We start from the raw sequence: 27328 nt of genomic DNA, 5'->3' as shown, positions 1-27328 counted from the left end.
GAAGGTGAGCGGGAAGGCGCGAGCAGCCTCACAGGTGTGCACGGGGGTGGTGATGGCAGCAGACAGAGACCATGTGGGCGGTGAATCAAGGTGAGCTCAAGGTCGGGGGAGGGGGGGAGGGAGGAAGGGATGGGTTTCGGTCTACAGCTTGCTAGGGCAGTGTTGGTTCCTGTGATGTGGTGTGGTCCACGCGGTCAGTCCCCCACCCTCCCTGAGGCCACATTCGCCTTCGTCCCAAAAAAAAACAGAGGTAGAGGCTAGCTGACCCCACTGGGGTTTGGTTTTGTTGTTTTTAATCATGATTAAACATGCGCGAATCACAGAGCAGCTATTCCACTCTGCTCTGACTGCACAGTGGGGGAGGTGGCAACTACGGGGTCCCTGGGTTGGCGTGGCCTCTAGGGATGGCTGGATTTGGGAGGTTAGAGGTAGGCAGGGTAGCAGAAATCCTTCATCCAGTCCACGTCTACCAGCGGCAGCGGTGTCTCCCTTACCTTTCTCGCATCCCCAAATCTATTCTAGGCCCACCTCCCTGCCCGTGCCCCTCTGAAACCTCTTCGCCCTCTGCCCCGATGGTCCTGGACTGGACGGTGAAGGAAATTCCTCTGGCCTCCACCCATCCCACGCTCCCTTCTCAGAACTCGCCTACTCAGCATGCACTAATGTGGAAGGTGCTTGATCTGGGTCTCCCTTGAGCAGAGGGCGGGTCCAGTCCCCCCTGTGCCTTAGCTCCCAGGAGGGAAGGTGGGTGTGTTGGTGCAGAAGGACGCGAAGAGCAGAAACACGTTACCTGAAGTGTGACTGTTGCAATTGGCGGAACAATGCTTAGGCCCACCCTCGGGCGCCCTACTCTGAAGGTTCTCCCCTCCCCCCAGCACTGTCCGGGGTCCCTCTCTCAGCCTTCAAGCCTCTTGCTCTTCAGCCTCACAGGCCAGGCACGGGTACTGGTCAAGGAGGCTTATCCCAAGGACAAACTGGCCCACCCTTAAGCAAGTGGCTGCCAGTTGAATTCATCTTCCCCCACGTTCCTTGAGCCTCTACTGTTGTGACGGCAGGAGGGGGCACCAGAGAAAATAATATATAAGGGTTGAACTTGCCTCAACAAGAGGCTAGAGGGACAAAGTGACAAAGACAGAGGAGTCAGGCTGCGGTGAAGGGAGAGAAGGGAGAGAGTGAAGGGCAAGGCTGGTGGTTCAGGAGCTGGGATCCTTTTTCCTTTTCTGGAATCTCCGGAACTTGCCCTGAATGGCAAGGGCGGCCTTCTCTGTTTCCGGCGCAGTCAGGTCAATGTCAATCTCCTCTTCCTCCTCAGCCTTCTTGGCATTGCCAGCTTTCCCTGCAGAGAGTGGAGAGAGTCACTGATGAGTAAACCTGCATTGCCCCTGCCCCTTTCTCCAGGCCTCAAATACAGTGGTTAGGGTCCATTTCCTGCGGGCTCTGGGAGGTTCTCCAACCTTTGCTAGGACCAGACATGTCTGATTACTCTCCTGGAAGACTGAGTCGGGTTTCTAGGCTGAGAAGTAGCTCAACTTACTCAGGAGCTTTGCCACTCTTAGACCAAGAGGACAAATGTCATCTATCATCACTTATTCCTCAGTCTTACAACTCAAAGTCCCAGAGCATACTGACTTTACCCAGATTTCCCCCAATTTCTGCTTGAGACAGTGGCTGGATAATCTCATGAGCTTCCTCCTATCACGGTGCCTGTTTCCAAGCGTTGCAGAGCCAGAATCAAGGAGTAAATACCTAGATTTCCTTTTTAGGAAAAAGTGGAAGAAAGCCTACAGGTATAGTGGTTCTTGCCTAGTGCTTTGTTTCACTTGTCCACATTCTTATTCCAACTACATCCGACTCTAGGAGCTTCCAGACTTATGGCCCTACCTGTCCTCACAACCCTGTATTCATGCGCTCTACGGACCACCAGACCCGACACCACTCACCTTTTTCCTCTGGGCCAGGTGCCTGGTTGGTTGCTGGGGATGTTTTGGTATTCAGCTGGAAAAGAAAAATCAGAGTATTAGATGTTTGTAGAAGTATTAAGGTGTCATCCCCATAGACTCGTCATCAACACTTTCAAGTCCTCCTTTTACCAGGTGCACTCCTAAGTCTTCTGAAGATCAGAGAGAGGGAGAAAAGTCCTCAAAACTCATTCAACAAGGGGCGCCTGGGTGGCTCAGTCGTTAGGCGTCTGCTCAGGTCATGATCCCAGGGTCCTGGGATGGAGCCCTACATCAAGCTCCCTGCTCAGTGGGGAGCCTGCTTCTCCCTCCCCCACTCCCTCTGTTCATGTTCCCTCTCTCGCTGTGTCCGTCTCTTTTTAGATAAATAAAGTCTTAAAAAAAACCCTCATTCAACAAGCATTTATTCGTACTAGGAACATTGCAGAGGACAAAACAGAAAAAACCCTGCCCTCATGGGGTTTACATTCTAGTATACAGAGAGACTATTAAACAAAATGTTAGGTTAGGGGGTGATAAGTGTTGCCGAGGAAAGACGGAAGCAGGTAGTGAGTGCTCGTGGGAATGGAGAAATACAGTTTTACCCAGAGTGGTCAGGAAAATTCTGTCTGAAAGTGGCATCTGAGCCAAAGGCTAAAAGAGATAAAGGAGGAAGGGTTACCTGAGTCCAGGCAGGAGCTGCTGACGGCTGTGGGAAGGGAGAGGAGCCTGTCTGAGGAAGGGAAAGAGACCGATGCAGCTGGAGCAAGGAGAGGAAGGAAGTAGGAGGAAGGGGGACGGAGACCGGTCAGAGAGAACTCGGGTGGGTAGATGATGTAGAATCTGGGGAGTCTTCTTAAGGAGTTTGACTTTTACAAGTGAGATGAGAAGGCACCGAAGACCACCACTTTGCGCAAAGAGGGCACGAGGGAGGAAGCGGGAAAACCTGATAGGAGGTTAGTGCAGAGAGCGAGGCAGGAAATAATGGTTGCTTGGGTCTGCACAGGGGGCACGGGGGGTGGTGAGGCATGGTTCAATCCTGGGTATATTTTCTTTTTTTTTAAAAGATTTTATTTATTTATTTGACAGACAGAGATCACAAGTAGGCAGAGAGGCAGGCAGAGAGAGAGGAAGGGAAGCAGGCTCTCCCCTGAGCAGAACGCCTGATGCGGAGCTCGATTCCAGGACCCTGGGATCATGACCTGAGCCAAAGACAGAGGCTTTAACCCACTGACTCCAAAGTATTTGGCTTAAGGAACTGAAAAAAAAAAAAAAAAAAAGAACTGTCATTTCCTGAAATGGAGACGATAGCAGGAGCAGCAGGTTTAAGGAAGAAGAGAAGCCTATTAATCATTCAGGAGGAGATGTTTTTATAAGCTGCTGGATATCCAAGAGGAGTTAGGGAGCAGGATCTGGCTTAGAGACATAAATGAGTCTGTTATTTACATATGGATGACATTTAAAGCCATCAGACTGTTAGATCACCGTTAGATAGAGAAGGGAAAAGCGTCAGATCCTGGGGCATTCCAGTGATGAGAGGTTGTAGAAAAAGAGGAAAAATTAGTAAGAAAAATTGAGAAGTCAAGTAGGAAGAAAGCCAATAGATTATAGGGATTTAGAAAGCATGTCAAGAAACGATTTCAAGCAGGAGAGAGTGATTGGTTGTGTCCAATTCAGCAGGTGGGCCAAGTAAGATAAGCTGGGATTGGCCACTGAGTTTTGTTGTATGGAAATCACCGGGGGCTTTGACAAGAAAAGTCACAGTGCAAGAAGGGAGCAAAAGTCTGGGTAGATGGGAGAGGGGGAGGGGGTTACGGACATTGGGGAGGGTATGTGCTATCATGAGTGCTGTGAAGTATGTAAACCTGGTGATTTACAGACCTGTATCCCTGGGGATAAAAATACATTATATGTTTATTAAAAAAAAAAAAAAGAAAGAAAGGATGAATACCCAACTTTTGTAGCAACATGGACAGGACTAAAAGTGATTATGCTGAGTGAAATAAGTCAAGCAGAGAGAGTCAAGTATCATATGGTTTCACTTATTTGTGGAGCATAACAAATAACATGGAGGACATGGGGAGATGGAGAGGAGAGGGAATTGAGGGAAACTGGAAGGGGAGATGAACCTGAGAGACTATGGACTCTGAAAAACAACCAGAGGGTTTTGAAGGGGCGGGGGTGGGAGGTTGGGGGAACAAGGTGGTGGGCAATAGGGAGGGCACGTATTGCATGGAGCACTGGGTGTTGTGCAAAAACAATGAACACTGTTACGCTGAAAAAAAATAAACAAATAAATTTAAAAACAAAAAAGTCTGGGTAGAATGGGTTTGTAAGTAAAATGGAGGAGAGACACTGAAGCAGCAAAGAGAGAACAAGTTCCCCAAAAATGGGGGTGGGGGATATTTGAGGGGGATACAGGGCATGAGATGATTTGACTTAAGATGACAGAAATTACAGAATGATTGTGTTTTATGAAAATGATTCAGGAGAGGGGAGCCTGGGTGACTCAGTCGGTGAAGCGTCTGCCTTTGGCTCAGGTCATGATCCCAGGGTCCTGGGATCAAATCCCACGTCAGGCTCTGTGGTCAGTGGGGAGTCTGCTTCTCCCTCTGCCTCTGTGCCCCCCTGCTTCTGCTCCTGCTCTCTTTCTCTCTCTCGAATAAATAAAATCTAAAAAAGAAAGAAAGAAAATGATTCAGTAGAGAAGGACAAACTGCAGGACAGAAAGAAGATCCTTGCAGGAGGAGAAAGAGGGTGAGCTCTAGTGCGTGAGCAGTGGGATAAGGACAGGATAAAGACAGATCACCCACAGTAACTGGAGGGAAAACACAGCTTGTGGGCCCAGAGGCAGGCAGGTGGGGACATGTACAAGGTCTCTTCTCATTGCTTCTGTTTTTGGAGTAAAATAGGTAACGAGGTCGTCATCCAAGAGGAGCAGGGAAGAGGTCTTGAAGAAAGGGGAAAGAAGGTTTGCGATACTCGTCTAAGGAAAGCAGGAAAGTGATGGAACTAGGGGACGGTAACGGCATTGCTGGGAAGCACTGAGGCCCCCTCCTAAGGCCAAGGCCATGAATTTGAAATTAGATTAGTCAATTGATATGTGTGGTTTTTTCTAGCCGCTCTGTCCAGATGGAGCGTTAAAGTTAAAATAATAGTAATTCCCAGGACTCCTGGGTGGCTCAGTGGGTTAAGCCGCTGCCTTCAGCTCAGGTCATGATCTCAGGGTCCTGGGATCGAGTCCCGCATCGGGCTTTCTGCTCAGCAGGGAGCCTGCTTCCCTCTCTCTCTCTCTGCCTGCCTTTCTGTCTACTTGTGATCTCTCTGTCAAATAAATAAATAAAAAATAAAATCTTTAAAAAAAATAATAGTAATTCCCTATCCTCGGAATTGTATCAATAGAGTTGCTCCATCCAGACACTCCTGTCTCAAGCACACTTCATCTTGAGATCAAGTCATACCCGTGGGCTCCTGGGTACACATGGAGTCTGTTTCCTCATTTCACAATCTGAGTATTTGCTATTGGCCACAATACAGGAACTGAGGGCTTCTCATGAAGGTTCTGTATCTCATCCTTAGAATAGTTCCGTGGAGTACATGGCATCCTCCCTCATTTACCGACGCAAACCTTGGCAGGATGACTGCCAGGCATCAGGGCTCTGCTTTAAGACGTCGATAAATTCCAGAGCATGCTGTGTAGATTATGCCATTTAAGCCCGATTTTGATAAATATTCATCAACCACTTCCTTGTGTTTGGTTCTAGGCACTAACCGAGTATAGAAGAAACATCAGATTCATTTCTCCAACTACTGTACCGGTGCTTCCCACAGGCCAATTATTATTCTAGATGCAGGGGACAGAGCAGTGAGCAAAATAAATTCCTGAACTCATTAAACAACGATGCCAGCTTCTGACACGCTCCAGGAAGGAAAACAGAAGAGCGTAGTCTAGGAAGGTCCCTGCGATGAGTGACATTTGAGCAGAGGTTTGAATGACATCGAGGTGAGCCCTGTGAGTGTGTGGGAGAAGAGCCTTCTAGGCGATGAAACATGAGATGGAAAGGCCCTGCGGCAGGTTTTGGGCCTGGCTCTATTCTATTCGAGGAAGAGTAAGAAAGCCAGCACGGCTGGAGCCGAGTGAAGGAGGGAGCGAGGAGAAGGAAGGAAGTTGGGTGGACGGCCAGAATATGAAAGTCTGGACCACAGCAATTAGACTTTTTTCTGAGTTTTTTCTGGGAACGCGTTACAAAGCTTGGGGCAGAGGGAAACATGTTCTGACATGTTTTTAAGGAATCACTTTGTTGGGGGCGCCTGGGTGGCTCCGTCCGTGAAGTGTCTGCCTTCGGTTCAGGTCATGATGTCAGGGTCCTGGGACTGAGCCCCGCATTGGGCTCTCTGCTCAGTGGGGAGTCTGCTTGTCCCTCACCCTCTGCCTGCTGCTCCCCCTGCTTGTGCTCTCTCTGTCAAATAAATAAATAAAATCTTAAAAAAGAAAAGGTTTGAGGAGAAAAGCGAATGAGTGAGACAATCACGTAAGAAAGTAAGAAACAGTGAGCCCCTGAGCAGCACTCAGGGCCCGCAGGTTAATGGACACGGATTTAAAGAGAAACCAGTTATGAGACTGTCCCGAACTTCCACGCTGAGTGAAGAGATAAGACAAGCACCCAAACAATATTTACTGAGCATTTATTACATGCCCAACATTATCCTATTGAATCCTCTGAAATTTCCGAGGTGTCATCCCTATTTTATAATTGAGGGAAGAGGCTTCAAGATGTTAAAGACAGTGTCCAAGGTCAAGCCACGCAGCTAGAGACTATCAGGGCCGACTTGGGGACGCACACGGCGGACTCGGCGTCCAGCCACCTGGCTGCACCACTCCCACAAGCTGAAGGACTGTCACACGCTCGCCCAAACACACTAATGTGCCAACAATGGCCAAATGTAGGTGAGAAGCATCTGGATGCACTAATGTGCCAACAATGACCAAATGTAGGTGAAAAGCATCTGGATGCACACTGAACTATTATTCTTTCAACTCGGGTAAGTTTTTGAATAAAAAGTTGCAGGGGGGGAGACAACAATAATTTAAAGGAAAACAAAAATTAAGTATTTGTAAAAGTGGGTTGTGGAATGATATGGTCCGATTCTGTAAAATATATAGACTGCTTATCTATCTATCTGTTTATTGCATTAAAAATCTGGAAACTCTGTGGAATTTCTGCTAATCCCCCTTGGCCAAAAGAAAGGGTCCATGGAAAGAAAGGTCGTTCTTGGGACACCGGCCGGTCATAACTTTCTTCCCCCATGACCTTCCTGTGGTCATAGTCATTATTTATTAGTTTAGTTATTTGCACACGATCGATACAATGGCCCAGCAGTCCCCCATGTGCCCTGGTTCACTCTGGCACACCGCCATCGCAAGAGGCTTGTCCACACTGCAGCAGCGGGCCATGGGTGGGTGATAGGCTAACAGTCCATAGTCCAGACCAGAGGGTCATGGGTCGCGAGGCAAATTCTACAGTGCCATGATCTCTGACTTTAACTCCTACTTTCCCTATTGCCAGCAAATCCCCGACTCTGATCCTTGCTTTAACTGTCATCCCTCTGTCTGACTCTAAGCCTGTTCCCTTTATCCACCGGCTCTATTCCCCTCACCCCAGCCCTTCCCCTCTGGAGGAAAATCTGGACCCAATTCTAAATATCTCCCCTCCGATGGCGGTCTCTTCCTCTACTTTGCTTCCCGGATCAGCTAATCGTGACCATCTACCAAGCCCGAATATGTGTCAGGACAGAACCCCCCGGACCACCACTCCCCAGCCCCCTGCCCTGCCAGCTGTCCCCCTTCCTGAGTCTCTCCTGAGAATATGGACCCTGGAATGGAGTCACGGTTCAGCTGCTGTCTGGTCCTCCCGGGCTTCTCAGCTCCACTTCGCGTAAGTGTACAAGAGGGCACCGGGGAGACCAGAAAAGGGTGCTGTAAGGAGGAGAAAAACCCTACTGCTCACAAGGCCCCTGGAAATCTCCCTGGTGCCTTCTGCTGGAAAGTAGTACGCGGAGGCTTCTCCCTCCTGCCCCTCCTCCCTCCACCCTCCGCCCTCTCCAGCCAATTCTCAAAATAGCTGCTCAGAACACTGGATTTCTAGATTTAGTTTTGGTGATTTGCTGAGGTTGGGGGTAGGGACGGTTAGATCACAGGTTGTTAGTTCCCACACTCTGTCTAGTTCTCAGCCCTTTACTGGAGCCTGGTCTCTGCCCCAACCCTCTGGTTGTTTTCCAGAAACTCAATGCTATTCGATGAACCGAGGTCCTCTGGTACATCACTGTTGAGCAGTCAGACTCACTGCACTGTGGGTGAACCAAGGAGGCACGAGGTCTGCTCTGGGTGAAACAGACACGGCCCGTCAGAGCGCCTGTCCCGCAAACTCCACCTCTCCAGGATCGATGCTGACCCCACAAATTGCTGTGCCCGGGGAGGGTTTCTCAGCTCTCTCTGCCTCACATCCTAGCCAGGTATGCATTAGGAACTCCCGGGCACCCTTTTGACCAGTAGTAACAACAGTGATGCGGGGTGGCAAGTCCTTCCTTTTCCTTATGGGATTCAGGGGGGGAACTCGAAGGAGTCCCGGCCTACAGCACGCCACCTCCCCTCGCCCTATTAGTAACCACATGTGTGATACCTTCTACGTGCCAGTCACGTGTCCGCACACATTGCAAACACTGGCACGCTGAGTCACTGTGACAGCCCCATAAGATGGCTCGTTATTATTCTCGTTTTACAGGCATGGAAACTGAGGTACGAGAGGGTCATTAACTTGCCTACGGTCATAACAGCTAAGAAGTAGCAAAGCCAGAATCTGAATCAAGGCAGTCTGACTCCATGGGGCGCCTGGGGAGCTCAGTCCGTTAAGCGTCTGCCTTTGGTACAGGTCATGATCTCAGGGTCCTGGGGTCGAGCCCCACGTGCAGCTCCCTGCTCAGTGGGGAGTCTGGCTCTCCCTCCCCCTCCTCCCTTCCTTCCCGCTCATGTTCTCTCACTCTCTCCCAAATCAATAAATAAAATCTTAAAAAAAAAAAGACAGTCTGACTCGAGAGTGCGTGCTTTTGAACGCCATGCTGCTATGCTGTCTCTCCCAGTCTAGCCGAGGAAGGCAGGTAGGAAGGAAAGTTCTAGGGATCATGACGTCCCCCAAGTCCCACTGTCATGGGCTGGTCTCTCAGTCCACAGTCCCCAGCCCTTCTCCTGTGTTCTACCAGAAGCACGGAGAATGGTGTCCTGTCCACCCATTACGGGGAAATCTTACTATGGAACCTGATCCCAGACCATGCCTACTGACTCAGAGTCCTACTCTGCCCGGGGAGCTGACCACCCTGATTCTTTTATCTTGACGTGTGCGCAGTGGGCCTCGGGACACACCCTAGGCTGGCCTCGGAGGACAGCTATAACCTGAGGGTGTTGTTCTGCACTCCCAGGGCCAGATGCTCGCCTGCTCAGGTTCTGAGAATTCCGTGGGTAGGATCGTCCCACTGGTTTCCATTTCGAATGACTCCCTCGCTCACCGTCAGGTCTGTTACTCCGCGTTTCTAGTGCGCCTGGAGCTTGGTTCAAGTTCAGCCCCAAGGTGCACACAGACGAAATGTTTCCCACTTCTCAACATGCACCAAACGCTAATTAGCAACCGGGAGGCCCATCCACTCCCGCCTTTCCCCAGAGGGCCCTACTTCTTTCCTCGCCTACCTTCCGGTGTCCCTCCTCTCCTCCCCTCTGGGCCTGACCTACCCCAGTGTTCCATTCTGTCATCTTGGCAGCGGCGGCTGCGTCCCTATGAGTATACGCTTGTTTCCTCTGCAGCTCAAAATTGTCGACTCTCCCTCCCCACGGGAGAAGGAGGAAAAGGAGATGCAAGTCCTGTTAGCCTAAAGAAAGGCTTTGAGGGCACAGAGTGGGATCTGACATGACACGGCCTCACTTTCCCTGGACGATACCTCCTCCCAGGGCATTCGTCAGTGCTTGGATGAATTCCTGTCCTTCCATCGGAGCTTTGGGTCCCACTCCCCTTTCTGCTTCTCCAGACTCCTTACAATCAGCCCCCCTCACTCTCATATATAGAACATCTTCCTCTGGGACGCCTGGGAGGTCCAATGCTCTGTTGGTTAAGTGACTACCTTTGGCTCAGGTCATGGTCCTAGAGTCCCAGGATTGAGTCCTGCATCAGGCTCCCTGCTCAGCAGGGAGCCTGCTTCTCCCTCTGACCCTCCCCCTCTCATGCTCTCTCTCTCAAAAAAATAAATAAATAATTCTTTAAAAAAAAGAAAAACCTCTCCCTCTTTTAAAATAGGAAAAGAAGGCTTCCTCAATCTGAATTCCTTCTTCAACTACCATCACAGGGAAAAGAAGCATGTCTAGGACCACGTGTTGAGGAACCCCAATATTTAAAGATCAGGGGGATCTTTTCAAAAAATATGAAGAACCATGTTAAAAAAAAAAGCCCAACAACCAAAAAAACCTCAATCTAAACCTTGCAGTTCATAAAAAATTAACTCCAACTGTATACAAAACCTAAAACTATAAAACCTCTAGAAGAAAATATAGAAAAAAAACTTTGCAACCTTGTGGTAGGCAAAGATTTTTTAGCTAGTCCAAAGATAGAATTCATAAAAGAAAAAAATTATAAATTAGACTTTGTCAAAATTAAGAACTGCTCTTTGTACTACACGTATAGTGTAATATTGGTTCGGGAATAGAATTTAGTGATTCATCACTTACATACAACACCCAGCACTCACCATAAGTGCCCTCCTTAACACCCACTGCCTTCTAGCCTGCCCCCCACCCACCTCCCTCCATCAACCCTCAGTTAGCTCTGTATCATTAAGAGTCTCTTCCGTTTGCTTCCTTCTCTCTTTTTCCCCCCTCCCACATGTTCGTCTGTTTTGTTTCTTAAATTCCATATATGAGTGAAATCATATAGTATTTGTCTTTCTCTGACTGACTTATTTCGCTTAGTATAACACACGCTAGTTCCATCCATGTCGTTGCAAAAGGGGAGATTGCATTCTTGTTGATGGCTGAGTAGTATTCCATTGTGTGTGTGTGTGTGTGTGTGTGTGTGTGTGTGTGTGTGTGTGTGTATCACATCTTCTTTATCATTCATCCGTCAATGGACATTTGGGCTCTTTCCATAGTTTGGCTAGTGCAGATAGTGCTGCTATAAACATCGGGGTGCGCGTACCCCTTTGAATCTGTATTTTTGTGTCCTCTGCATAAATACCTAGTAGTGCCACTGCCGGATCACAGGGTGGTTCTATTTTTAAACAAGAATAGATATTTATTTATCAAAATTTAACAAGAAATGCTCTTTGAAAGACAGTCCTAAAAGAATGAAGAGACAAGCTATAGACTGGAAGAAAACATTTGCAAATTATATATTTGACTAAGGACTTGTATCCCAGATAGATAAAGACCTTTCAGAGCCTGGTAACAGGAAGGCAGTTTGTAAAAGTGGGCAGGATATTTGGACTTCTCACGTTAGAAGCTGCATGGATGACAAACGAGCACAGGAAAAGATACATGACATCATTAGTCATTTGGGAAATTCAAACTGAAACCACGCTGAGATACCATTACGTACCTACTAGAACGGTTCTTTGAAACGACAATACCAAGTGTCGGCAGAGATACGGAGTGTCTGCAGTTCTCGTACATTGTTGCTGGGAATGCAAGATGGTGCGGCTACTTGGGCAGGTTAGGTACACCTTTATTGCTAACACCAGCAATCCTGTTCCTAGGTATTTACCAAAGCGGAATTAAAACCTCTACCCAGAAACCTGTAAGTGGATGTTTGTAATAGCTTTACTTGTAATCACCCAAAACTGGAAACAACTCAAGTGCCCCTCAGCTGAGTTTACTTAAAAAAAAAAAAAAAGGCATGACATTAAGCGAAAGAATTATACGACATTCTTCTAAAGGCAAGACTATCATGAAAGCAGAAAGATCAGTTCAATGCCTGATAAAGCCTGAGGTCATGGCAGGGGCGACTACAAAGCAGAAGTGGGGAACTCGGGGATGATGAAACTGGTCTGTATCTTGATTGTGGTGGTGGTTTCATGACTACGTGTTTGTCACGTTTACAGACCTGGGGCATCTGATGGCTGAGTCGGTTAAGCGTCTGATTCAGTCTGGGCTCTGGTCATGATCTTGGGGTCGTGAGATTGAGACCCAAGTCAGCTCTGTGCTCAGTGAGGAATCTGCTTGGGATTCTCTCTCTCCCTCTGCCCACCCCCACCCCACATGCTCTCTTTATCTCAGAAGTAAGATACATAAATCTTTGTTTAATAAATAAATATTTAAAAGAAAGATTCACAGAACTATACACTGATAAGGGCAATTTTATTGCATCAAAATTATACCCTTAATTAATGTTTTAAGTGTGGAAAAACTTTAATTCATGTTTTAAGGAGAGGTCAGCAGGCTGGCCAAGACTGAGAAGGACCACTTAGAAAGGTGGGGGAGGCAGGAGGGGAGAAAGATGGGGGGGACAGGGAGAGCCAGGCCTCTCCCGCTCCCCTCTCTTTAAAGCGGAGCTCTCTGAACACTTACTGTCTCCCACTTCCTCAGCTCCCACGCTCTCCAAACCACTTCAGCCCCACTTCTCCCCCTCCTACTCGCGGGAATCACTCCCGCGATAACCCATACTCTCTCTGACACCCATCAAATGCAAAGGTGCGAGCTCCCTTTGGCTTGACCTCTTGAAGCATTCGACGCTCAATCATTTCACCTTTCTTCTCCCATAGTCTTTCCCTGGCTCCTGAGGCACCATGGTTTTTTCCTGCTTTTTCTCCCATCTTTCTGGGCACTTCTGCCCAATGTTTAAGGACCAGAGACCCTCCAGGTTTAGAGCTAGCCTCCCTGCTGCTCTTTCTTCCTACATGATGCTACCTGTACCTCTGACATGTTATCATTTCTGCCGGTTCTGTCCGGTAGCCACCAAGTCTGGCCTCTGGCCTGTTTTTGTAAATAGAGTTTGGCAGCCAGACCCGCTGTTTACATCTTATCTTTGGCAGGACATCAGCAGAGCTGAATAGTTGCGACAGAGGCCATATACGTCCACGAAGCGAAAAATATTTAGTATCCGGCCCATGACAGAGAAAGCTTACCGTAGAACGTTCTGCGGCGTTTTCTATCTGTGCGGTCTGATGCACGCAATCCGCTAGACATGTGCGGCTACTGAACACTTTGCAATGTTTCTAGTGCAACCGGGGAACAAGACTTATAATTTTTATTAAGATTTAATTTATTTATTTGACAGACAGAGATCACAAGTAGGCAGAGAGGCAGACAGAGAGAGAGGAGGAAGCAGGCTCCTGGCTGAGCAGAGAGCCGACGTGGGGCTCGATCCCAGGACCCTGGGATCATGACCTGGGATGAAGGCAGAGGCTTAACCACTGAGCCACCCGGGCACCCAAGACTTACAATTTTATTTAATTTTAACTAATTATTCAATCATCGTTGGTCAAATAATTAATAAGGAGGAGAGTGACGTGCGGCTAGAGGCTACTACACTGCACACAGCGCCACTGAGGCCTCCAGGCGCATCTCTCTCTCCCAGACCTCTCCTCCGTGTTTCAAAACACCTCCACTGGATGTTTACAGAAACCGCAATCTCTAGGGGCGCCTGGGTGGCTCAGGCGGTGAGGCCATCGACTCTTGATTGCAGCTCAGGTCACGATCTCAGGGTGGAATCGAGCCCCGCGCCCAGTCTGCTGACCCTCTCTCGCAGCCCCCCAGTCCCAGCTCCCACTCCTCCTCTCTCTCCCTCCGTCAAATAAATAATTAAAATCTTTTTTTTTAAAGATTTTATTTATTTATTTGACAGAGAGAGATCACAAGTAGGCAGAGAGGCAGGCAGAGAGAGTGAGAGGGAAGCAGGCTCCCTGCCGAGCAGAGAGCCCGATGTGGGACTCGATCCCAGGACCCTGAGATCATGACCTGAGCCGAAGGCAGCGGCTTAAACCACTGAGCCACCCAGGCGCCCTTTTTTTAAATCTTAAAAAAAAAAGAAAGAAAAAGGAAACCTCAAGCTCTATGTGTCTCAAACTGGACTCACAAGCCTACTGACCCAGCCGAGGCTTCTGCAAATATTCTCGATCTCATCTACTTGTACAAGCCAGAAGCCTGGAAAGCCTTCTAGACACCTTCTTCCCATCACATTCCATATCCAGTCAGTATTAATTCCTGTTAACTTTACCCAAGTATCTCTTACCCCATTCACTTCTCCCCACCGCGCTGGCCCTCAGACGGTTGATTCCTACGTGGGCCACCGCAATAGCCCAAGCGGTTACTGATGCCCTTAGAATAAGCAAAATCCTTCACGTGGCCATCAGGGCCCTACGTTCGCAGCCTCTGATTACTTCGGTAACCTCGTCTCTGGAGCATACCTTGCCCCTTCCCACCTCAGGACCTTGGTGCAAGGTTCTCCTAGCCCTGCTCCCTTTTATTTAGTTAATTCCTGCTTATTTCAGAGCTCCCCTCGAGGGCTCGCTGTCTCCCAGGAAGCTATTCTCCACTCCCCAGACTCTGCGAGGGCCTTCATTATGTTTTAATAGCACCCAGATTTCTTCTTGGTAGCACTTATTACTCATGTAACTAAGTAAGGATTCTGTAGTTAGAACCTGAATGTATTCTCTTCCGTTTCTGTGCAAGTTCCTACGCGGGTAGGGGCTGTGTCCGTCTTCTCCTCTGCTGTACTCCAGGGTCTAGCACAAGACCTTACACAGGACACGCGCTCCGTATTTGTGGGATGAATGGAAGGACTTCCCATTCTGCTCTCCTTGGCACCTCAGCCAGGTCTCTGAAGTCCAAGTGGTTTTCCGATGGCTGAGGGCCTCGGAGATGAGGGCCTCAGACGTCAGGTCATTGCTTTTCCTCAGCTCAACCTACATGTCTGAGCTGGAGCAGGGGCTGAAGGAGAGCACCTCCAGAAGTGTATTTCCCACTCCCCAGACCGCCTTCCCTTCAAAGCAACGTTCACAGTCACCGTGTATTTCAGTGTCACGGGAACAACGACCTATGTCTTGCACGGAGAAGTTACTTGATAGTTACATGAATGAAAACTCCTCAAGCCTCGGATTCCTGGCAGAAGCATTATGGCATATTAGGTAGAGCTAGGCAGATCTGGTTTCGTACCCTGGACCTGCATTGAGCCTCTTCAAATCCCTGCTCTGCCGTTCCTGGCTGTGTGACATTGAGCAGATGGCATGGCCTTGCTGTGCCCGGATCTCTCATCTGCAGAAGAGAGATAATGTCTATTTCGGAGGGTGAAAAGAGCTGGAGACAATGTGTGTTAGAATCCCTAGCGTATATGAAATAGTTATTATTCCGAAGTGAAGTAACTCTGGGTTATATAGAAGAATAGGACGAGGGGTGCCTGGGTGGTTCGGTCGGTTGAGCGTCTGACTCTTGGTTCCGGCTCAGGTCACAATCTCAGGGTCATGGACTGGCCCGTGCTCAGCACAGAGTCGGCTTCAGACTCTCTCTCCATCTCCTTCTCCTCCCCAAATAAATGAATAAGTCTTAAAAACAAAACAAAAAGTAGGTCCAGTCCCTGGGTTTAAGGTCCTGGAATCAAAGCCTGAAGTTGCCACCGAGTCGATCTTCACTACGTAGAACTGAACAAGGAGACGATGCCCAGGATCGCTCTAAGGGCCATGAGGCTTATTCTGCCACCGCAGCAACTTCGTAACCGAACTCTTTACTGTAAACCGACGCTGGAAATCCAAGTCTCCATCTTCCCTATGTTTGTCCCCAGAAAAGCTGACAAGGGCTCTAAGCCTCTGGGAAAGGGCCCGGCAATGGTCTACTGGGTGGAATCTGCATTCTGTCCAGCCGCGGCAGGGTCTGGAGCCTGGAGCCTCCTGGAGCCCCTCCCAGGCGCACAGGAGGGATGTCCTGAACCCCCATAAGGATCACATTTCATTTCAAAGAACCCTAAGACATGACACACACACTTTTTTTTTTAATCATAAAGATGGTTGCGCAAATCTATCCGTTGCCTCAGAGGGCTGCTTGGCTGGCGTCGTCTTGGCAAAGCACCTGAGAGCCGTCAGGCCGTGGTAACTGGGGAAGAGGGACCTTCTCGCTGTTGGCCTGACTCCCCCTGCCTCCGCCGGGTGTGTCTCTTCCTTTCTGTCTTTTTCATCGTTGATGGTGTTGCCATGGCAACCACTGTCGCCAGGAGAGGCAAGAGAGTGTCACCCCCTCGGCTCCCAGCATCAAGTTAGACCTGACCTTGGGGAAGGTGAACTAGCCAGGTTTCCCTGTTCTCCTCTTCCCACCCGGCTCGGAAAAGCCGCCTCACTGGGCGTTAGCAGCAGCAACAAAAGGAACAAAGGGGCACCTCGGCACGCCTGGATTTGCATGATCCCGCCTGGGTGCTTTGCAAACGAAACACATCGTATCCTCATTCTAGTTCAGCGGCCGTCGCTCTGCTCGCATGAACAGGCACAGGTGCTCTGAATCCCGTCCTGCGGGTCAGGAGCAGGAAACCTCAAAAGGGCCCGAAGCCTAAAAGTCCTAATAGGATCCCCAAAAGACCCCTTCCTCGCTGGTGTACTGACAGAAATCCGAGGCTCCGCCCGCTCCCGGCTTGTTTCAGAGGCGCAGCACATGAAGGGGGCGTGAGCGCATCTGCTTCCCAGTGGTGACGAAGAGGTCTCCAGGGACCCTTCTTGCCCTACTGGGTGTCCTTCCCCCCCATGCTAGAAGAAGGTCGTGCCTGGAGGGCATCTGAGGGGCCCTGGGAGAGACCCCGCCTGCTGTTAGGAGCGCCGCTGGAGCCCTTCCAGTTCTTCCGGCACTCAGCACGGCAGCCAGCTGCAGTCCTCAAACAGCCTCGGAAAGACTTGTTCAAGGTCACCCTCCAGATAATAGCAGAGAGAGAACGAGGAATGCTTCCTCTGGCTCTATATACACACATCCTTCTCCTCAAATAAGGAATACAACCCAAATACCTTATAACTCAGATGTCTCCCGCGATGGGAACAGAACCCAGGCAGAGGCCGAGCTCCCAAGCCCCCATCGTCCCCTCAGCCACCCCAGCCCTGTTGCCTGGAATAGCAGTAACCCCCCCCCCCCCAGTCCGAGGCAGAATTCCTTGGCCATGCCAGCTTCTGGTATGCAGTGAGTCAACAGCCCCGGCCGTTCCCCCCAGCACGGGCTGCCACGGTTTAATGAGTGGTTATTTGTGCTGCTCTGCACACGGCTTGGAGCTGTGCCTTCTACCCCATACCGCGGGCAGGGGGTGGGGGAGAGCAAGGAGTGCCAAAGCATCATTTATTACTATAATCTTCAATGTGCATCCCACCCATGGCGTTAATGTCCCAAAATAAACGTATTAATCCCCCCACAGCTCACAAAGCAAACACTCAGCTGGAGGGCTTTGTGTGGGAGGCAGGCAGCACCAGGGACAACAGCGTGATAAATGGCACCTCTTTCCCTGGGGCGCGGGGGCTGCCGGGAAACCCAGGTGGGCAGGCCTTCAGGAGTCAGCCTGGAATGAAGCCATCATCAGACCTGGGGAGGAGAGCGGGACAAGGGCCAGGTTTCAAGGCACTTGTTTACAGGCACCTGCAGGCATGCGGCTCTCTTAGAAAAAAGTGGTTTGGGGGGCGGGGTGCCTGGGTGGCTCCATCATTAAGCGGCTGCCTTCAGCTCAGGACCCTGGGATCCACAAGAAGCCTGCTTCTCCCTCTTCCACTCCCCCTACTTGTGTTCCCTCTCTCTCTCTGTCAAATAAATAAATAAACATTTTTGTAAAAAAAAAGAAAAGTGGTTTTGGATCTGCTTCTCACGTTGCTTACTCTTGCAGGTAAAACAATTCTGGGACAAATCAAGGCATTTTGAGCAGCCGGTCCAGGGTATGGATGTAGAAAACCACACATTTAGGATCCCAGGGTCCCAGCAGGTTTCCATCAGTTACTTTGCGGGTCTAATACTTTCTCCTGTTCCCCCTTATTAGAGTTTTCCTCCCAAAGCCTTTGTACTCTTCTTGGAAGTCAAGAAGCCCAGCGAAGGGCTCAGTGTTCAGCGCCCGTTTGGTTAGTAGGGACACCAGCTTTGCTGAGCTATCTGTTCCTGCACTGGGTCCTCCAAGTCAAATACTTCAGAGTTAAGAGCATTGCTCTTATTTCTTTCTTTTCAGAAAGAAAACCGCTCCTTCTGGTCCTTGATGGTCTGCAGGTTATGGGGATCAGTGATGGACACTAGGGATTAAGAACCACGAAAGGGGCCTCTGGGTCTCCAGCATCACTCGGGCACCCTCTTCCAGGATGACCAGACATCAACCTGCCTCAGGGAGAATAGTACTCCGCCTGCCTAGTATTCTACCCAAATGTCTGCTGCTGATACCTATCGTCTCATGCTGGTCTTTCTCTCTACCCTCTGGATGAGCATTTATTAAATGACACTGCTCAGATTTCCTGTAGAAAGTACTTGTGCTCTATTCCTTTACAGTTGCATATGAATTAAAGCATTCTGTACTCACCGGGGTAACACATTAAAGGACTCTTACGGAATTCTTTTGCTGTGAGAAGTCTGTGTCCTAGTCTTGGCTCTAGCATTGTGTCAACTTACATAAGGTTTGGGCCTCAGTTTCCTCATCTGTAAGATGAGAAGATGGGATCATATGAGCTTTAGGGCTTCTTAACAAATCTAAAATTATATCACTAAAATGTCTGGGTATATTACTTGAGATTCTCTTGGTGAAAGATATACCTGTATTTCTACCTTAAAGAATTTTTGCAAACTGAGCTTTTTTTCCATGATAAAACAGACTCATGAAAGACGATTTGGAACTACAGAATAACAGAAAATGGGGAAAGACATTCACAGAAGCACTACCTTGAAAAGACAATTGCTGACCTGATCCTTCCTCCTGCCTCTCCCTGGTCAACCCTATCTCCATCACGTTCATCAGCTAAGACCCCCCACAGACAGACATGAAAGAGGCATGAGATTTGCGTATTTGGACACCAGCCACATTATTATGGGTGCCTGCCCCTATAAAGACTTGACATTCTGAGAGGTAACAGATCACAGCTGCTGCTTAGCAAAAACAGTCGTCCACATTCCCGGTTAGAAGACAGCAGTCATCTGCTTTCACCAGTGACAAGCAGCCAGAGCCAACAACCTGGATGGGTGACTAAGAAAAGGAAAAGCAAGTTCTAGAACCAAGTTCTGGTTTCCCTTACTTTGGAACACAGATCATTTCCAGAGGTGGAAGGCATCCCAATATTAAATAACTAACCCTTCTATTTTATATGTCCACTAGAACCACAATGATAATAAAATACCAGAGAGAGAGAAAGGGAGAGAGACACTGGGAGTTCCTCCAAGTCCCTCCCAGGTTCCCTAAAAACTGGCTCACAGAAGACATCAACCTGACCAAACTTCCATTGTGGGGATTCTGACAGATATGCACAGGAAAGAGAATGTGACCCCCCAAATGTGCTGTCCTGTTACTATTGCTTAAGAGGACAGCAAGCAGGGGCACCTGGATGGCTCAGTTGGTTAAGCCGCTGCCTCCGGCTCAAGTCATGATTCCAGGGTCCTGGGATCAAGCTCTGCATCGAGCCCCGCATCAGGATCCCTGAGCAGCAGAGAGTCTGCTTCTCTCTCTCCCTCTGCCTGCCGCTCTGCTTACTTGTGCTATTTCTCTGTCAAATAAATAAATAAAAATTAAAAAAAAAAAAAGAGGACAGCAAGCAGAATAATCAAGGAGGGCGTGTCAGTTCTAAGCTCTCTCCTAGTGAGATTTCTCCTGGATCCACTCCTCGCTCCAGCCCCCCCCCCCAGCCCACACACAAGACAGACACCAGGAGGGCGGTTCCCATCCAAGACCCTCCTTGCGACAGAATGACTGCCACACCAAGGGCTTCCTCGAGGAGGGCTCCTCTCCGTTGAGAAATACAACGGGATCACAGGAGGACTTGCCGAGTGTGCTTGGAAGCAGCAGCTCCACCGCAGGACGAGGGGTCTTAGAGGCAAGAGCCTCAGGGGGTGAACACATCTCCCATCCCTCAATGAAAAGTTACGAAATTCTCGGAGACAGACTGGGATTCACAGCAGTCGGGTCCTGCCTGCGGCTGCGAATACGACAAGTGGAGATGAGTCCCTGCAGCAATTCTGCGCACGGACTCACACGCACGTGGACAGGGAGATGCTCGGCTGCAGTACTGAGGGACAGCGAGCGGCCACGGAGGCAAAGCGGAGGGCTGGAGCTCCTCTTCAGCGGCCCCAGCAGCACCCCTGCTCTGCGGGCACACAGGCTCTGAAGACTGCTCTCCGGCTTTTACTTTCCCTTGAAAGGGACATCTCTCTGTGAGATCCCAGATGCTCTCGTGGCAGGCCGTTTCTCTGAAGCAAGCAGATAAGCAGGTGGGGGGAGGTGAGGCTTATATAAGATTTGGGGTGCACGGAGTGTTCCTGGGCCGGGCACATCCGCCTGAGCAAGGAGCCCCGTGGGGATGCACTGAGAGAAAAGAAGTGGGAGTCTCCAGAGAGCTCCGGAGGCCCGGGGCAATACTTCCGCTTTTTATCAGAGCTCTTTCCAGAGGAAGAAAACAGGCTGGGTCTCGGGCTCCTCCTTTGGGGATCAGGTTCAGAAGAGCTAGTCTATGTGCTCTCCCAGGTGGCTGCTTCCGGATTTTGTAAAGATTCATCCCTGAAGCCAGGCTCAGCTCCGTATTCAAAGGCAGCGTTGACAGCTAAATCGCTGGTTAGTCATTCCGACAGCCTGGGAGGCTGTGCAGCTCGGCGCACACGGACAGCTAGTCCCCATCCAAGGTCCGATCGTCATCATTCTGCTGAGCTCCTGAGTGAGGCCAGCCAAGTTCGGCCACTAAGTCAAGACTCGACTTTCCCCTCAAACACCCAACCTTCTTCCCTGTCACCAAAACCGCTTTGTCACTCCACCAAACACCACCATAAATGCCAGTTCTGTGGCATGTCCTACAGAGAGTCTGTGCACTTCCCCCCCCAAAAACTCAGGCCAACCACACATCTTCGTGTCGGCATGGCCCTCAGATCACAAACTCCCAGGGGATGGCTTGAATTGCAACTTTCAGATTTAGAAACTCTAGAAGGGGCTTTGAACTCCGGCCCTCAGTGAGAAAGAGGGCAAAGAAAACCTGTCTTCTCATATCAGGGCTGCTCATGTTAGAAGCAAAAGGAAAGAAGACTGAAATGATAGACCGACAGATAGAGATAGAGATACATTTCCCCCCTTTTCTTTCGGAAAGGCTGCCGTGGTCACAGTCACAACCAGCTGAGGGACTAGAAACCACTGGAGCCCCCAGACTAGCTGGATTTTCCAGGATAAACTTAGTGGACATGGCAACCAAGACAACATAGCAGTCGGCACTAATTGGCTCCCTGGACGACGGTTTTGGCGGGAGCCGGCAGAGCTCCTTCTAAAGATAAAGATCTCAACTGAGACCTAGGCTTCAGGGTCCTGTTCCCCCGCCCATGAGCCTGGTCTTCTTGAGAAGTCTTTTTTTTTTTTTTTAAGATTTTATTTCTTTATTTGACACAGAGAGATCACAAGTAGGCAGAGAGGCAGGGGGAAGCAGGCTCCCTGCTGAGCAGAGAGCCCGATGTGGGACTCGATCCCAGGACCCTGAGATCATGACCTGAGCTGAAGACAGAGGCTTAACCAACTGAGCCACCCAGGTGCCCCTTCTTGAGAAGTCTTGTGCTCCTTTTCTGTCGTATTCAAAAGCAGAAAAGAAGAAACAGGGACGTAGCTAATGTAGACTGAGTGCCTCCTCTGCGCCACTGTCCTAAGTACTTTGTGTATATCATCTCATTGAATCAAAACAGTCTGTATTCCCCCAATTTTATAGATAAAACACCGAAGCAGAGAATGGTTTCGGAACTGGCCTAAAGCCACACAGCTGGTAAGTAGTAGGGCTGAGACCTGGCATACAGCTGAGAAGTTGGGTCTATCACAAGATGCTGGGCACTGGGAACGGGGTTGCACGGAGCAAGCTTGTGATGCTCCCATCCATACTGACTTCACTTGGGAAGGAAGACCCTTGATTCTGGATCTTACGAATGCATTCAAACCATGGAAGAGGTCTTTCCAAGTCTCTGCTTTGACCCCCTGCCTATGAATGGTGTTCTGGGAAGAGAGAAAAATGCCAGTTGATGGACTGGCTCTGGCTCGGATGAGCACGGTGGATCCTGACAGGAAGACCTAGGATGTCACAAGCACTGCAGAGGGAGGTCTCTCTTGGAGGGGACAGCTCCCCGGGAGTGGACATGCAGGGGCTCCGGAATAGCAGACATGGTCCCTCCGATGGTTGGTTCCCGCCTGAATGAGAGGAGGCTGGATGCCCCCTTCCTAAAAGGGGCAAAGTGGCCACCTCAGGGGACTAGGCTGGAGTTCCTGCCGAAGGCTACCTAACCAGAGCAAGAGCAGCGCAGCCCTCGGAGAGGAACGATGCAGGAGAGCGTTTCTCCCCGAAGTCTGGCGGCCGAAGGGAAGCCCGAGTGCCCTCGGAGCGCTAGGGCAGATGCAGGGGGTGGTATCCCGAGGAGGCGACTTATCCCCTGAGGCCGCAGTCCCCTTTACACCCGGTTCCAGCCACCGCCCCCCACCCCCGCAGCAAAAGCTCCCTGCACAGTGCGGGGCTTGAAGCCTCCGTCTTCCAGTCGCTTCCCAGCGCCCGAGATGGGAGCATCCCCGGAGGGGCAGTGGGGCGCCCCCGCAGGTCTCCGCGGCTCCGGGCTGCCGCGCCCTCCCTCGCTCCCTGGGACCCGGGCCGCGGCCTCCCCGCCGCGGGCTCGCCCGGAGCCGGGGCCCGGCAGCGCCCGCGCTCACCTCGCTCATCGCGGCGGCCGGACGGGGCGCGCGGGACGCGGCACGTGCAGGGGAGGCGAGGGGTCCTCGGGGCTGCGCGGGCGACGGCCGCGGGTGGTCGGGCTCGGGGGGCGGGGGGCGCGCCCCGGCCGAAGAGCAGAGTCTCGCGCGGGGAGCCGCTGCTCCGGAACCCGCACCCCGGCTCTGGGCGACCAGCTTCCCGCCGGGTGTCCCCTGCCGACCCCGTCCTGTCGGAGCCGCTCCGCGCGCCTCCTCCGGGCCCACCTTTTATAGTCGGCTCCGCACCCGCCTCCAGCGCGACCAATGGGAGCGCCGCCTGCGGCAGAGTGACGGCCGCTCGCACCCAATGGCGGCGGGCCCGGAGGTCTGCTGCATCTCCAAACTAGGGTAAGACCGTCCGAGAGCGGGAAGGAGTGGGAGACCGTCGGGGGCTGAGAGCGCGGAAACCCAAGGAGCGGGCGCAGAGGAGCGAGGGGAAGGAGCAGCGCACGAAGGAGGGAAGGAGAGGGGGAAGGACGGAGCGTGCGAGTTTGTGAGAGCGAGAAGCAAGAGTTGGAGGGAAATCACGAGGGTCCCCGAGACGCAGGAAACCAGGAGTGGAAAGGGTAAAGCCAAGAGATGCTGCAGAGAAGACTTAGTCTAGGATGGCAGCCTGATGCGGAGAGGATTGGAAGAGGGAGAGGAAGGACGAGAGACAGAGCAAGTGGACCATATTCCGTGGCAAAGAACAGGGAAATTGTGAAGCGCCTGTTTGTTTGGGAATATGACAGATCTGAGGGGTGGAAAGACATTTGAAGATCCATCAGTCTTGGGGCGCCTGCGTGGCTCAGTCGGTTAAGCCTCTGCCTTCGGCTCAGGTCATGATCCCAAGGTCCTGGAATCCAGTCTCGCATCCGGCTCTCTGCTCCGCAGGGAGCCTGCTTCACCCTCTCTCTCTGCCTGCCTCGATGGCTACTTGTGCTCTCTCTCTGTCTCTGTCAAATAAATAAATAAAATCTTTTTAAAAATCCATCAGATCAGTCTTACCTCCCATATAATGGGGGGGGGGGGGAGATGGTACCTTACCATCCACTTGAATGCGTAATGGGCTCCCCACCAAAGTTAATTTACAACTGCTTATTCTGGGGAGCCTAGGTGGCTCAATTGGTTAAGGATCTGCCCTCGGCTAGGGTCATAGTCCCAGGGTCCTGGGATTGAGTCCCGCCTCAGCGGGAGCCTGCTTCTCCCTCTCCTCCCTGCTTGTGTTCTCTATCCCTGTCACTGACTGTCTCTCTCTCTCTCAAATAAGTAGATAAAGTCTTAAGAAAAAAAAACAAAACTAAATAATAACCAAAAAATGTCACAATTTACTTTTAAAAAAACCCTACAACTGCTTATGCGTTCAGTCTCCTTGTGACAATGGGCCCTCCACTGTGCCAGGCATGATGGTGAGACTATAAAAAAAGGAGACACACTTATTACCACAACTTACTTAGTATGTATAACACACGTATTATGCAACAACTTACTTGTTATGACTTTTTGCCTATTGTTGCCATTAAAATGGGTTTCAATATCCAAGCCCTGCTCCAGGAGTCTAGCTGCATCCTCCTGCACGTCAAGGAGCAGGCCCATCGGGTGGTCCGGGTTTGAGGACCAGAGTCCACTAGCCCAGCGGGGTGTAGGGAGCAGATGTGAAAGATGAAGCCCACAGTCCAATCTGTAGAGAGTATTTTTTGAGAAGATGGAATTTTACTTAATAATTATGTCATGTAAGTTTCAAGTAAAAAATATGGTTAGAGCAGGATGAAGAGAAGCAGAACATGTAGGGAGAAGTCATGAACTCCCTGGTCACTTCAACTGCCATTCTTGCTTCTCTAAATATCTAGCCTTCATTTCTACTTTAAGGAAATCCTTCAAACTCTCTTGCCTGTGATCTTTCTAGGCATTGTAAAACCTAAAACCTCTAGCCTACATACAGCTTCAGTGAGCCAAAACCAAACTCTCGGCTTCAGCTACGACACCCTTTTGATAATTTCCTCCATGGCCTGTACTAACTGACTCATTTAATAGCTGAGCTACTCTCAGCCAAGAACCACTGATCTCTTTTCAACAACCAGATTCAGATAAGACCTCAAATAACCCTTCTCTAGCTAGCTTCTCTGTACTTTTACATTTTCTTTCTTTGTCCTTAGTACTTAAAAATGATTTTTTTTCCAAGATTTTACTTATTTTAGGGGCTGCCTGGGTGGCTCAGTCATTAAGCGGCTGCCTTTGGCTCAGGTCATGATCCCAGGGTCCTGGGATCAAACCCTGCACTGGGCTCCTTGCTCTGCGGGAAGCCTGCTTCTCCCTCTCCCACTCCCCCTGCTTGTGTTCCCTCTCTTGCTGTGTCTCTCTCTGTCAAATAAATAAAATAAAATCTTTAAAAAAAGATTTTACGGGCGCCTGGGTGGCTCAGTGGATTAAGCCGCTGCCTTCGGCTCAGGTCATGATCTCAGGGTCCTGGGATCGAGCCCCGCATCGGGCTCTCTGCTCCGCAGGGAGCCTGCTTCCCTCTCTCTCTCTGCCTGTTTCTCTGCCTACTTGTGATCTCTCTGTCAAATAAATAAATAAAATCTTTAAAAAAAAAAGATTTTACTTATTTTAGAGCAAGAGAGAGTGAGAAGGGGGTGGCAGAGGGAGAGGGAGAGACAAAATCTCAGCAGACTCCACACTGACCATGGAGCCCCACACAGGGTGGGGCTCGACCTCCAAACCCCAAGATCATGGCATGAGCCAAAACCGAGAGTCAGACGCTCAACCGACTGAGCCGCCCAGGCGCCCCACTAATTTAATTTTTTAAAATTCCAGTATAGTTAACATACAGTGTTATATTAGTTTGAGGTGTACAATATGGCGATTGAACACTTCTATACATCACCCAATCCGCTTCTACACTTTCTCTGCCAGATTCGAAGCAGAGAAGGGGACAAGATCGAGTATTTCCCCCATCCACCTGAGATCCTCTGACTCTTACTTACAATGGGACATGGTTGCCTAAGTTAGCCAATTTCTAACTAGGCTGGCTCCTCCTCACTCTAGGAAGCCTCCTCCTCGGGTTTCCCCCTATCCTTTCTAATCAATGGCTAATTAGCACTGAAAAGATTGTCTTAGATGAAGCAGGTCTCTCCAAAGTTCTTAAGCAGCTATGCAAAGATTAGAAAGAAAATTGAAGATCCTAGATCAGAGATCAGCAAGCTTTCTCTGTAACAGCCAAATAGTAACTATGTTAAGCTTTGCAGCCCTGATGGTCTCTACTGAAATGATTTACGGCTCCCACTACAGCTTGAAACCAGTCGGAAACAATAAGCCCATAAGTGCTGCTCTGTTCTAATAAAACTTTATTTGTGGACACGGAAGTGTGAATTTCATATAATTTTTATGTGTCATGAAATATTCTTTTTCTTCTTTTTAAATTTTAATGTAAAAACCATTCTTAGCTCATAGGTTCTGCAAAAAAGAGGCAGCAGGCCAGATTTGGCTCACCGGCCAGAGATGATTACGTTACCTAAGTGAGTTAAAAAGTGTAGGTTGTATAAAAGTAAATGGTAATAGAGCAAAGAAGAAAGACGTGGTCCTGGCCCGAAAGAGCTAAAAGCTTCCTGGGGAAAACGGGATTTGGGTTGGGCCTTAAGGGAAGGATAAAATTTAGGCAAATGGTGGAAGGAAATGGGAAGAAGGAAAAAAAAAAAGATGTAACTCTCTGTCCTCTGGATGTTAACTAGAGAAAAATGATGAAAGAAGATTGTGGTTGATGACAGGGAAGCCGCAGGAGACGTGGAAGGGCCTTGAACATCAGAACAAGGACTATAAACCTGACCCTTGCCCAAACAGCATGTTTAGAGTATTCTAGCAGGACTAATTTGGCAAGAGAGAGAGATCCAGAGCAGGGAGAACAAGGTGGAGATACTACAGTTGTGCAAAGTACACGACTCTGGGTGAGTGCAGAGAAGTAAGAGAAGAGAAGGGAAGTGTTTGAGCCAGAACCCGGGGAGCGGGGAGCAGGGTAAGGATGTACAGGATAAGGCAGGCTGAACCTGGAGATTCGGCTCCATGGACACCTGCACGAGATCAGCGACGCCTAAAATATTACATGGCAGGTGGGACCCGCAAAGAGAATGGATTCGGGAATCAGACTAGAAGACGAACGAGTATCCCATCAGAGAATCAGATAGCAAAGGATCAGGATCTGCTCTGAAAGACGGCGACCGAAGAGGGAGACAGGAATGTATCCCAGTAACCCCACGGAACCCGCACTGCTACAGCAAGCCTGGCGTAAAGCAGATTCCATTAAATATCTGCTACTTGAAGGAATGCGTTCCCGAATACTAACATGTGATGCCACGTGGGCAGAGCGTGAGCTTGGAGTCGGGTCTTAATGCAGACCCCGGCCTGCTCACTCACACATAAGCCCTAAGGATCTAAAAGTGACAGGGGCGGTTCTTGACTTCACCAACTCGCAGCTGAGCGACAAGAGTCAGAGAGAAACAG

The 27328-nt window shown here is 49.9% G+C and overlaps 1 protein-coding gene across 1 annotated transcript; it reads right to left on the bottom strand.

Annotated features, from left to right (window-relative positions):
- Nucleotides 1-262: 262 nt before the first annotated feature.
- Nucleotides 263-23068, bottom strand: PCP4L1 (Purkinje cell protein 4 like 1). The gene is made up of 3 exons (XM_045982080.1): nucleotides 22817-23068; nucleotides 1941-1995; nucleotides 263-1336 (listed from the first exon to the last, which is right to left on the bottom strand). Exons 1-3 carry the CDS (start codon nucleotides 22823-22825, stop codon nucleotides 1194-1196), a joined length of 207 nt encoding a protein of 68 aa, XP_045838036.1. The 5' UTR covers nucleotides 22826-23068; the 3' UTR covers nucleotides 263-1193.
- Nucleotides 23069-27328: the final 4260 nt, after the last annotated feature.

The sequence above is a fragment of the Meles meles genome, chromosome 17 (genome assembly GCF_922984935.1).
Source record: "Meles meles chromosome 17, mMelMel3.1 paternal haplotype, whole genome shotgun sequence".
NCBI lineage: Eukaryota > Metazoa > Chordata > Mammalia > Carnivora > Mustelidae > Meles > Meles meles.
This window is presented reverse-complemented; position numbering and strand designations above follow the sequence as displayed.

What these genes read in the sequence shown, in the direction of transcription:
- PCP4L1 (XM_045982080.1), bottom strand. An exon ending in ACCTGGCCCAGAGGAAAAAG is followed by an intron (nt 1,337 to 1,940) that starts GTGAGTGGTGTC and finishes CACTCTCTGCAG; the next exon opens with GGAAAGCTGGCAATGCCAAG.